This window comes from Salmo salar, chromosome 09 (assembly GCF_965601325.2).
Source record: "Salmo salar chromosome 09, fSalSal1, whole genome shotgun sequence".
NCBI classification, from domain to species: domain Eukaryota; kingdom Metazoa; phylum Chordata; class Actinopteri; order Salmoniformes; family Salmonidae; genus Salmo; species Salmo salar.
The window spans coordinates 19282443-19295230 of NC_138299.1; the positions used below are offsets into that span (position 1 = coordinate 19282443).

A 12788-nucleotide genomic window follows, 5' to 3' on the forward strand; every position below is an offset into this window, starting at 1 on the left:
TCTTTGGGATGGAATCATGCCTGGTTGAAAATCAGATATACAGCTAGCATCCCATCATCATCCTCAGAGAGAGAGCAGCCAAAACTCCCACAGAGACAGACAGATTTGCTACATTTCTAGCAACCCTGTGAGAACTGTTGCTATGTTTAGCTTGGTGGGCTCCTGCTGTTCAGAACCTTTTCAGTCAATAAGCCACTTCATTAATTTTATTAGCATTACAAAGGCCTTTCTTGTAAGTGTTGAGTTGTATTCATGCCAATGGGGGTGGCTTTTATCTACCTGATTATTCTCCTAATTAGATAGACATCAATGCAAATGGTGGAGGTTTGAGAAACACAGTCTATCTGGAATCACAGCTCAGCATACATTCATTTTATTGCACATCAATTAATTTACTGTATATTGCTATACCTTCTGTCTTCATTGACAGGAAAGTGTAGGAAAGTGTGTAGGCTGCGTTGTACCATACTAAATAACACTACGTTTGACAAGAACTATTGTATTGTGCTCTGTCAACTTCTGTTTCTCATATACAGTAATGTGCTATAAAAAACTGTTAATGTGCCTCATAGGACAAATTCCTGTAAGTATTTGGTCATAAGCTGTGTAGAACTGTGAGAAATCAGTAATCTTTCTCTTCTAAACCATGGGAAAAGCCGAACGGAGGCGGTCTGGGTTGTGTTGTTTTTGTCATTCTGTATGCATGAATTGTCGACAAAATAGGGAACCCTGGGAAATTACATATTCATTGAACAGATATGCTCAAGGATCTATTCAAGGTGGCTCAGTCACAAACACAACCTTTCCTCCCTCTTGCAAGAAGACCCCAGAGAAGTCTCTCAGATTTCTGTCTCTCTCTCCATTTTTTCCCTCCAATTTAAGGGATTTATTGGTATGGGAAACATATGTTTACATTACCAAAGGAAGTGAAATAGATAATAAACAAAAGTGAAATAAAAAAAAATTAACAGTAAACATGACAAAATAATAAAGACATTTAAAATGTCATATTATGTATATATAGTGTTTAATGATGTGCAAATAGTTAAATTACAAAAGGGGAAATAAATTAACATAAATATAGGTTGTATTTACAATGGTGTTTGTTCTTCACAGGTTATCCTTTTCTTGTGGCAACAGGTCACAAATCTTGCTGCTGTGATTACACACTATGGTATTTCCCCCATATTAGATTTTTTTTCTTCTTGAATTCTTTGTGTAATCTTAAGGAAATATGTCTCTAATACGGTCATACATTTGGCAGGAGGTTTCTCAATAGCAAGGCTATGCTCACTGAGTCTGTACATAGATTTCCTTAAGAGAGAGTCTCAGTCAGGACAGATGTTTCCACTTGGCCGGACTATTTTAGTGAGGGTAGGACTGAACCCCTCATTACCCACACCCCCAGGGCCCAGAACCACATCTCCCAACTCCCCTCATCCCAAAGGACGTGTGGAGTGTGGAGCGTGAGAGAGGTCGCCCCAACACCATCCTAGGCCAACCAGTGGCCAGAGCTGTGTCTAGTTATTTCCTAATTTCATAGTAATCTATAAGTCATGTTATTAAAGCACTATGACATGCTACACAACCACAGTTTACAAGGGAATGTAACGTACTAAACAACATTTAGCCTTTGACCTCTCCAACCCACTCTCTCTCTCTCTCTCTCTCTCTCGTCAGTTGGCTGGCTGAAAGAGCAACAATGGAGTCTTTTTGCGGGGAGAGAGGTCATCCTGTGGCAGGGCATGAAATATGGGCAGCCACACAAACCGAGGCATTGACTGTGTAAAACACTGAACAGCGGGGAGAGGAAGAGAAGATGCACCCTGTTAAACGTGACAGAAATCAGTAGGCAGGACTAGGCCAGAGGAACCCCTCTAACCACACGCTTTCTTCTCACACCAGAATCAGGCCTCATCAATCTGATGCTGTGTATGTGTGTGTGTGTTTCTTATCTCACTGGCAGAAACTGTAAAGAACATTGTGATTATATTTATTCTGACTATGCCATGTTGAATAAAAATAACTATTTAACACTTATCAACAAATAGCTTATATAAAGTAATTGGACCTCTTTTTCACATTGTGGGTGGTGACAGTGTAGAACCGCCAATCCAAATGTCTATCTAAAGATTACAGCCTAGCCTACTGGATGAAACTGTGGATAGTCATGTGCACAGGCTTTCTGTGAAACCTTTTAACTGAGGAAATGCTATCACCAGAATTCAAATCAATTCAAAGAGCTTTATTGGCATGATTTGCACACATGCTTTGCAAAAGTAGCAATTTGTGGTCAGCATATTTCCACTACTCTCCATCTATCAACAACCAGTCATTCACTCCATATCTCTCAACCACACCAGCCCACTTTATCGTTCTCATTGCGCCAAGCAGAGAGAGACATCTTCAAAAAAGATCCTTAAAAAGATGGGAATGTGAACTTCATATTTACTGAAAATATGTTGTCTGCCTCTGTGTGAGTACATGTAGGGACATACACAATACAGTGCATTCGGAAAGTATACAGACCCATTGACTTTTTCCACATTCTGTTACGTTACAGCCTTATTCTGAAATGGATTAAATAAAAACAATTCCTCATCAATCTACACACAATACACCATAATAAGATGCCATGGTTTTGTGGTTGTTGGATCCAAACGAGCCTAGTCTTGATGGTGTTGACTGGCCAGACTAACCTTATATCTTTGCAGAGTAAATCAGCAGAGTAAATCATCAGTGACTGTGTCATGACTTCCAACGAAGGTGTCTCCTCTCCCTGTTCGAGCGGTGCTCGGCGGTCGTCGTCGCCGGCCTACTAGCTGCCACCGATCCATTTTTCGTTTGTGTCTGTCTGTTTTATCACACCTGTGTTCATTTAGTTGATTTCCTTGGGTTTATTTACACCCCGCTGCCTGCTAGTCTTTGTGCGGGATTGTTCTGTGTTACTTTGTTAGGGGTGCGTGTATGCACCGCGGGGTTTTCTTTGCTCACGGTAATGTTACCGTTTTTATTTGTTCGTATAGGAGTCGAAATTTCTCCTCCATGTGTTGCGTTTCTTCCCTGTGTGTGGCGATTTCGTTTTAGCGTGTTTTCCCATGTCGTTGTTTGTTTGGGACACTGTGAATAAACGAGTGTGCCACTGGGACTTCCTTGCTCTCCTGCTCCTGATTCCTGCACCTTCCTCCTACTAGGAGGAACGTAACAGAATCCCGCACCATATATATGGAGTCAGCAGGAGCGGACGCGCTCTCCACTTCCATGGAGGAGCGCGTGCAACACCACACCACAGTTCTCCACCGTCTCGGGACCGCCATGGATCATGTGATGGCGACAATGGAGAGATGGGAGAGAGGCGGCCTGCCTACCCCTCCACCAGCCACACCCCAACCTGCACCACCACCTTCTCCGGCGCCATCCGGCCCCAGCGGTATTCGGCTCGCGCTCCCGAGGGAGTATGATGGGACGGCTGCCGAGTGCAAGGGTTTCCTGCTCCAGCTGGAGCTTTACTTGGCAAGCGTTCACCCGGCTCCTTCGGGAGGTGAGAGCGTGAATGCCCTCGTCTCCTGCCTGTCAGGCAAAGCTCTGGAGTAGGCCAACACGGTCTGGGATGGACCAGACTCAGCGAGGGACCACTACCCCGGGTGAGCGTCTGTTCCATCTACAACAGGAGACGAGGAGCGCCCAAGACTTCGCTCTGGAGTTCAGGACCTTGGCCGCTGGCGCAGGGTGGAACGACAGGGCCTTGATTGACCACTATAGGTGCAGCTTACGGGAGGACGTCCGCAGGGAGCTAGCATGCAGAGACTCTACCCTCACCCTGGACCAGCTAGTGGACATGTCCAGAAGGTTGGACAACTTGCTGGCTACGCGCGGGCGTCCGGATCGGGTCCTGTTGGTTCCACCCCCCAGCGCCTCCACTCCAACCCCCATGGAGTTAGGTGGTGCTGCAGTGAGGGCGATCGGAGGAGGAGCCTCCTCCTGCACTGGATGGGGTCAGAGAGGGCACACTGCCGACCGGTGCTGGAGGAGCTCGTCTGGGAGTCGAGACGGCAGGCCGAGCACTGTTCAGAGACCCCAGGTGAGTCAGCACCAGGCTCACCCAGAGCCCCCTGTTGGTCACATGTATGTGTTAATTTCTTTCCCTGAGTTTTTCCCCCATTCCCAGCATAAGGCGCTAGTAGATTCAGGCGCAGCGGGGAATTTCATGGACAGCGGTTTCGCGCATAGGTTAGGGATTCCCCGGGTTCAGATGGACAAACCCTTCCATGTGCACTCCCTAGATAGTCGACCATTAGGGTCAGGGGTGGTCAGGCAGACCACGGCTCCACTGGACATGGTTACGCAGGGGAGTCATGAGGAGAGAATTAGTTTCTTCCTCATTGATTCTCCTGTGTTTCCGGTGGTGCTGAGGATTCCCTGGATGGCCTTTCACAACCCCACTATTTTGTGGCAACAGAGGACTCTAAAGGGGTGGTCAGAGTGTCTCAGGTAGGTGTGTGGGAGTTTCCATCGTGCAACGACGGTGGAGAGTCCAGACCAAATCTCCACCGTGCACATTCCCCCCGAATATGCCGATTTGGCTATCGCCTTCTGTAAAAAGAGGGCAACCCAATTACCACCTCATCGACGAGGGGATTGTGCGATAAACCTCCAGGTAAACGCCGCACTTCCCAGGAGTCACGTGTATCCCCTGTCACAGGAAGAGAGGTTGGCTATGGAAACATATGTCTCTGAATCTCTAAGGCAGGGGTACATTCGGCCCTCCACATCACCCGCCTCCTCCAGTTTCTTTTTAGTGAAGAAGAAGGAGCGAGGGCGTTCATGAAGCGTCTGGGGGTCTCGGTCAACCTGACCTCTGGTTTTCACCCCGAGAGTAATGGGCAGGTGGAGAGAGTAAACCAGGATCTGGGTAGGTTTCTGCGGTCGTATTTCCAGGACCGGCCAGGGGAGTGGGCAAGGTACGTTCTATGGGCAGAGATGGCCCAGAACTCACCCCGCCACTCCTCAACGAACATTTCGCCCTTTCAGTGCGTGTTTGGGTATCAGCCGGTCCTGGTACCATGGCATCCGAGCCAGACCGAGGCTCCTGTGGTGGAGGATTGGGTGAAGCACTTGAGGGAAACCTGGGAGGCCGTCCAGGGGCACCTAAAACGGGCCGAAGGCCGGCAGAAAACGAGCGCTTACCGCCACCGCAGTGAGGCCCCAGTGTTTGCACCAGGGGATCGGGTCTGGCTCTCGACCCGAAACCTGCCCCTCTGCCTGCCCTGCCGGAAGCTGGGTCCGCGGTTTGTGGGGCCATTTAAAGTCCTGAGGAGAATAAACGAGGTGTGTTATAGGTTACAACTCCCCCTTATTACCGTATTAACCCCTCGTTTCATGTGTCTCTCCTCAGGCCGGTGGTGGCTGGTCCGCTCCAGCAGTCTGAGGTGCGGGAGGTTCCTCCGCCCCCTCTGGACATCGAGGGGCCCCCGGCGTATACTGTGCAAGCCATCATGGACTCAAGGCGTCGGGCGAGGGGCCTTCAGTACCTTGTGGAGTGGGAGGGGTACGGTCCGGAGGAAAGATGCTGGGTGGCGGTGAAGGACATACCGGACCCTTCCTTACTGCAGGAATTTCACCGTCTCCACCCAGATCGCCCTGCGCCTCGTCCTCCGGGTCGTCCCCGAGGCCGATATCGGCGCGCTGCTGGAGCTACGTGTCGGGGGGGGGGGTACTGCCACGACTTCCGCCGAAGTTGGTGCCTCTCCTTGTTCGGGCGGCGTTTGGCGGTCATCGTCGCCGGCTTTCTAGCTGCCACCGATCCACGTTTCTTTTTCCATTTGTTATGTCTTTATTGTTCAAGCCTGGTTCCCATTACGTTATTATTATTTCCCTATTTAACCATCTGGTTCTCATTATGTTTTGTGCGTGATTGTTTCCTGGTTTTTGTGTTAGTCTTTTGTGTTAGGGTTTGTTATCCCTGCGTGGATTTATTGGCTGATTATTGGCTGATTTATTGGCTGATTTATTTTACTCAGTTCTGTGTCCTGCGCCTGTCTCCGTCCTCACCTCTGCACAACTGACACTTGACAGTTCAAAACATATTTTCCCAGTCGTAGCTTGTTTTTCCCGAGTTCCCAGTTGTCTTGAACTCACAGTTAGCCACTGATTCCTTCCCAAACCACTCATTGTTGAATTTGCGATTTCAACTTGTTGTTTAATTACAATTTGAACACAACACTTAATCATATATTTTCAGATTCTCCACCCTATAATTTTTCTTCATAAGACAAGAATTGAAAAGGATTCGACTGTCGACTTGATTCATGTTGACGACTGCTAGCTTGCTAACTAAGATTTTGAAAGTATGATGTTGACATGTCCAATAAAGGTAAAAAAAAGAAAAATCAAAGCTACTGTAGATATAACGTGATTTGATGTCATTCTATCTGTAGCCAATGATCTTGAGCCTTCTTGGATGGGCACTTCTAATACAACTCAATGGCAGAATCCAAGGGGCAAATATTTTCAAGCTCTAACCTTAGAATTGGGGATGACGTACTATCCCATGAGTGACAGAACACTGAGCCAATCATGACAGAAAACTGAGGTGCAACGCTCTGTATTTTCTGCTGGCTAGCCCCACCACCACAGAAAGCATTGAGCTAGGCTGAAACACCTACATGAAACGACTTATTCAAGAAAGCAAAAAAGAGAACATGTTTGTATGCAGCTTTATTAACTCAATTACATTTTTTTTTTTTTTTTACATTGTTTGCAAACTGATACGTGACACGTATTAATGCCAAAATAACAAGCAAAACAGGCAAGCCTACCTGCCCTGAATGACGGGTCACCACTGGCCCTGTTGTAAATGTATCCAGTGTGGGAGTCTCTTGTGTGACGTATTTTCATGCAGGAAGGGAGTATTTGGGGAGGTGAGAGAGCTGTGATGGACCATACTATTGGGATAGATTCATTCACTGATCTTGGACTTGATTTACCTTCAGTTAACAATGACACTGTGAAATCTAGTATTGTAGTGCAAGCATATGGAAGATTTTCTCATTTGATTAATTTGGAGTAGAGTGCTTGGAAACTGCAAGATATGAACAAGTGTTGTGTTCAAATCAAATGTTATTTGTCACATGCACCGAATACAACAGGTGTAGAAATTCTTACTTACGAGCCCTTTCCCAACAATGCAGAGTTAAAAAGAAATACATTAGCAAATAAAAATATAATCTACAGTTGTCTCCTATCTTCCAGACTGGACAACAGGCCTAGTATGTAAAGGCATACCTGAGATTTTAGGTGTCTTCATAATCTGACCACGACGGATTTTGTTTTTTTCAGAGCTCTCTGCCTGTCATGAGTTATTTTCTGATTCTCCACCCTTCTCTCAAAATGTGCACTTGCCTGCAAAGAGCAGAACCACAGCAACAACAAAAAACGACCTAGAAGCCATTGACTGTAATGTGTCTTCAGGCTTTAAATGATGTAATAGAAAAATCAGTAAATACAGATACAATTCTCACCATATTAATACCATATGTAAAGGAAACAATACTCTCGTTGAAGCTGAAGGGGGGCGGGGAGAGGATTCCAACCCAAGGTTGCAGATTGGGTATGTCCGTGAAATCACGCCCCTAGGTGGAGTCCTCTACGATTTTGATGCACGGTTGAAATACTCACACTTGTAGGCTTAGCGTTCTTTAATTTGAGTTCAGCAGCCGCGAGGTTTGTTGTCTAAAGCGGGGAAACTGTTGTTGCTTTCCAACAGTAAGGAAAGGGATAAACACGGATTTCAAAATCTGGCAAGATCCACCTTTCTCTGTGCTGGATTTTAAACCTTGAAACTTCGAGGTTTTTCTTTTAGATTTTCTTTTTGTTTAGGAAACCTAAAATATGGGAGCTCAGTTGTCCAAGGGTGGAGTAGCTGTTGAGGGGAAAGCGGTCGCCGACCCGGCTGTCGCTAAAACAAATGGCCAGGTAAGAGAAGTCCAGTTGCATGCTTCCACATTTGGCACCCAACGCCCTCGTCCAGCGTGAGTTGCATGGGCAACGTGTTAACGTTACCAGACTAGCGAGACCTCACGCCTACCAGTGAACATTATATTTAACGTTACTTACTAATTAGCTAAATCATATTTGGATGAAAACCTCATGTTTCGATGGCATTTTGTAATTAACTGGTTTAAAAACGTGTGCATGGTTGGGTGGCTAACCACCAAACCCCTTTGTTAAATTCGTCTCGAACTTTTTGCCTAATCAAGTAAAACCAGGGCTGTTCAAAATTCTTAAATTATTATCACATGAATGGAGATGTCAGTTTTAATTCAACTAATTTTCTCATGAGTTGGCAGCGATCGCCCACTCGCCGAACAACAGATGCACAGGATGCAAATTGAGATTGCTCGAGGCTTGAAAACAAAGTGCACGGGGCCAGCAAAGCGTTGTATATTTAAAAAAAAGCACTCGGGAATATTTTGTGCTATTTTCGATGTAATCCTTCATTTGTAGAGATGGGAACATTAAATTGTAAAGTCAAAACTTGTTTTATTGCACATGCCGCCCGCATGCCCGTTATCTGGATGATGACTCGCTATACTACTGTAGCTGATGGTTGTAAAATGGGTGCAATTGCCAGTCTACCGTCTCATTGAGGCGGCACGCCTACCAGTTGGCGCATTCTCTAGCCATCATCTCTGGTTAATTTACATTTTCTTTGGCCTAAAGATTATAGGATATTCAATTATTATAGTTAAGTTTGATAACATACATTTTAGATCGTTTGGGTTATTCGAATGGCAAGAAATATGTACGATATTGACATTTTGCAACGAATAGCACAACTAATCTGCTTCTTAATTTGATCGGGAATCCTTTGTTCCAAAATTTGGTTTGCTGTTGTCGCAGAGCACTTATGCCTCCACGTGGTCGATGGGAGTAATGCAAACTGGCTGTGCATATGAAGCGTTTTGCTGTGTGCATTTGGTCAAGTAATTGTCCACAATGACAACCTCTGTTATACGTTGGTTTGCCATACACCACAATCTACTTGACTTCGCTCCCAAAAAAAGCAGTCTGTCTTTTTATCTAATGAGCCATTTCCTTGGTCCACATTTGCCTGTATACTTACGAATCAATTGGATATAGGTATGGGCTGCTTATAATGGTTACTGTAACTTTCTCCCCAATACCAGTTTATTTGGATCATTTAATTATTGTTCTCCACATAAGTGTAAATGGTTTCTCACTGTTGTCCGCAGGAGAACGGCCATGTTAAAACCAATGGAGATGTCTCTGCCAAGCCCGATGGGGATGCAGCTGCCGTAGACGGGAATGGCATAGCCGAGCCAGCCAAAGAGGGTGAGATGGGTGCTGGCGACGCCATCGAGGCTGCCCCTGCTGCTGAAGGAGATGCGGTCAAGGCCGAAGGGGAGGCCGCAAAGGATGCCAAGAAGAAGAAGAAATTCTCCCTGAAGAACTCCTTCAAGTTCAAGGGTATCTCGCTGAAGAAGACCAAGAAGAATAGTGAGGAGGGCAAGGAGGCTGCCGCCTCCCCCACAGCGGAGGACAAGCCAGAGGAGAACGGCCACGCTGCCAAGGAGACCAAAGAGGAGACGCCAGCTGCCGAGCCTGTGGCAGAGGCCAAGGAGGAGGCCACTCTGGCCCCAGAAAGTGAGGCCGCAGCAGCAGAGGAAGCCCCTCCGGCAGAGGAAGCCCCCGCCGAGGAGGCCGCCACCCCCGCAGAGGTCACGACACCCGCAGCATCTGAGGCCGAGCCCAAGGCAGAGTGACCGTGCCCGCCACGGCTACTAGAACGTTATTTCTAAGATTAAAGTATATATGAGAGACTCGTGCCACATTCTTAACATTATAAACAAAACTACAAACGAAGACAAATGAAGAAGGATATATCACATTTGCTGATTCAGCCACCAGTTCACTGCCTTTATCATTTCTCTGCTGATGGAATCTCACCGGCCCTCTCATGATGAAACTGTTGGCTTACGGTGCCCACTCATGGTACTTACTGGAACTGGCGTGTGGGGAAGGTTTTGGATTGGTTGTAGAACGAATCTGGAATACTGACTTATTTTCCCAATTCATGGAGACGCATCCATTTAACAGCGTGGCAGCCCTATAACATTTTCATTTCTTTCTCATATCTTGGGATCTAATAATTGACAGCGGTTATGGAGCAGGGCAGACCATCTCCTTCACTCAAAATGACTGTTATATGGACATAAACCGTTCAAATGATCTTATTCATTTCTTGAATTCTACATTCCTATGTTTTACCCCCAAATTTCAAGTATTTTGTGCTGTATAGGGAAAATGAATTAAAGCAGGGGAGGTGGAAAAGGCGACGTCTTTGTTTGTGCATTTGAATAATTTTCTGTCTAAAACCACATTTGCGCTTTCTGGGTCTTGTAGTATTCACATTTCAGAGTTTATGATGCAGGGGTTGGGGTTGTGTACAAAATGTGCTTTTTATCTGCAATTTGTCTCTGTAAATATGTTTTGGCCAATATTTTTGGTTCTTTTATTTTGCTATCGTTTTAAAGATGTTAATGGTTTTATTGTAACTTTTAATAAGGGTAAATAAATGTTTGATCCCCTCTGATTGTGTTTTGCCTCTGTCATCCTAAACCATGTGGGAGATCTGGTATTTTTTGGTGTTTTAGTGGGTTACAGGTTCATCTTGGGATAGGATTACTAGGTGCAGTTTTTATACCCACACAGCTCTTAAAGGGATGAATGCACCACATAAATTGCCTCCAAGACCTTTCGATCAGTACATCTTCACAGAACACCAAGAGGATGGTTGAGGTAAAGAACTTTATTAACTGACAAATCAATGACTGACAATGTACCATACTTACGAATTGAGCCACAGTATGTCAGTGTCATCACACTTGACCACAAGCAGCGTTCTCTTCTCACATCTGACTATACGATAACTTTACAGTTTGAAAATATTTATTACTTACCAAAACAAGCTGTATGTCAAGGAAAGTTTGTAGAAGACCCACTAATTGGCACCAATCAATTTGTGCACTTTCTACAAATCCATGTCAAAGAAGTTAACTGAGATTGGAGCCTAAACTTCCAAAGAGCAACGGTGGCAACTGGTAAGGAAGAAACCTAGACTGAAGATGGGTGGTTTTTCTATACAAAGTGGCCTTGGTTGGGAATTGTGTGGAAGACTGGGTGATCTGGAGTGTATATATTGTACAAGTTCAGGGAGGTCCCTCCGTTGTCTCAGTTCAATAGTGAATAGATAACCGGCTCTGGTGCAATCTGAGCATTGCTCACCTTAACCAGAGGGATTGGGTTAAAAGCAGAAGACACTGGTTGAATGCGTTCAGTTGTGCAACTGACTAGGTATCCCCTTAAGGTCAAATTGCTGAGTTGAAGTAAGCAGACACACATGAGTTGGCCCTATCCAGAAACAATCGTAGAGTACCTAGGCACACTTCTGTAATCTGTACATTGTGAATGGATGTGTATAACAACATGATAGTGTCACCTTGTCATCTCATGGGCTTGGTGGAATTTGTATCATACTGCTTAAAACTATCCAAGTATAATCCTCAAAAGTGAATGCATACACATAAACAAAGCAATTGCATACTTTTTCTGAAGAATTAGATACACTAAAACTCAATGATTTGGTGGTGTGGTGACACAAAGTCACAGTGGGATAAAGGCAGTGTTGGGGAATCTACTCTGGAAATAGTCTTGTTTTTAAACCTTTATTTAATTAGGCAAGTCAGTTCAGAACAAAATTCTTATTTACAACCCACTGTTCCACTACCGGGGAACAGTGGGTTAACTGCCTTGTTCAGTGGCAGAACAACCGATTTTTACCTTGTCAGCTCGGGGATTCAATCCAGCAACCTTTCGGTTACTGGCCCAACACTCTAACCACTAGGTAGCTTGGTAAAGGGCAGGTAGCCAATTACTTCACACTAGAAGTTAAGCTATACTAAAGCTACCCTTAAGAATTAAGTTTACTTTGAAAAAGTAGTTAACTACTTCCAAACTACTTAGTGAAAAATTATGTAAATCTGAAATGTAATAGACTGGAGGCTGCTATAACAGCCTCCACTCTTCTGGGAAGGCTTTCCACTAGATGTTGGAACATTGCGGCGGGGACTTGCTTCCACTCAGCCACAAGACCATTAGTGAGGTCAGACACTGATGTTGGGCGATTAAGCCTGGCTCGCAGTTGGCATTCCAATTCATCCCAACGGTGTTCGATGGGTTTGATGGAGTAAAGTGGCGCCGACAGAGATGGTCGCCTCGCTTCGAGTTCTTAGGAAACTGCAGTATTTATTTTTTTTAGGTATTATTTCTTACATTGTTACCCCAGGAAATCTTAAGTCTTATTTCATACAGCCGGGAAGAACTATTGGATATAAGCGCAATGTCAACTTACCAACATTACGACCAGGAATACGACTTTCCCCACCGCCCAGGACAATGGATCTAATCCCAGTAGCCGACCCAAAACAACGGTGCCGCAGAAGGGGCAGACGGAGCGGCCTCCTGGTCAGGCTCCGTAGACGTGCACACCGCTCCCGAGTATACTACTCGCCAATGTCCAGTCTCTTGACAAGGTAAAAGAAATTCGAGCAAGGGTTGCCTTCCAGGGAGACATCAGAGAAGTGTAACATTCTCTGTTTCACGGAAACCTGGCTCTCTCGGGATATGTTGTCGGAATCGGTTCAGCCTCCGGGATTCTCCATGCATCACGCAGAGATAAACACCTCTCTGGGAAAAAGGAAGGGCGG

The 12788-nt window shown here is 45.5% G+C and overlaps 1 protein-coding gene across 1 annotated transcript; it reads left to right on the forward strand.

The window, feature by feature from the left end:
• The first annotated feature begins 7677 nt into the window (after positions 1–7677).
• Positions 7678–10610, forward strand: marcksl1a (MARCKS-like 1a). Its single transcript, XM_014210546.3, has 2 exons — positions 7678–7974; positions 9255–10610. Exons 1-2 carry the CDS (start codon positions 7891–7893, stop codon positions 9783–9785), a joined length of 615 nt encoding a protein of 204 aa, XP_014066021.1. The 5' UTR covers positions 7678–7890; the 3' UTR covers positions 9786–10610.
• The last annotated feature ends 2178 nt before the right edge of the window (positions 10611–12788 follow it).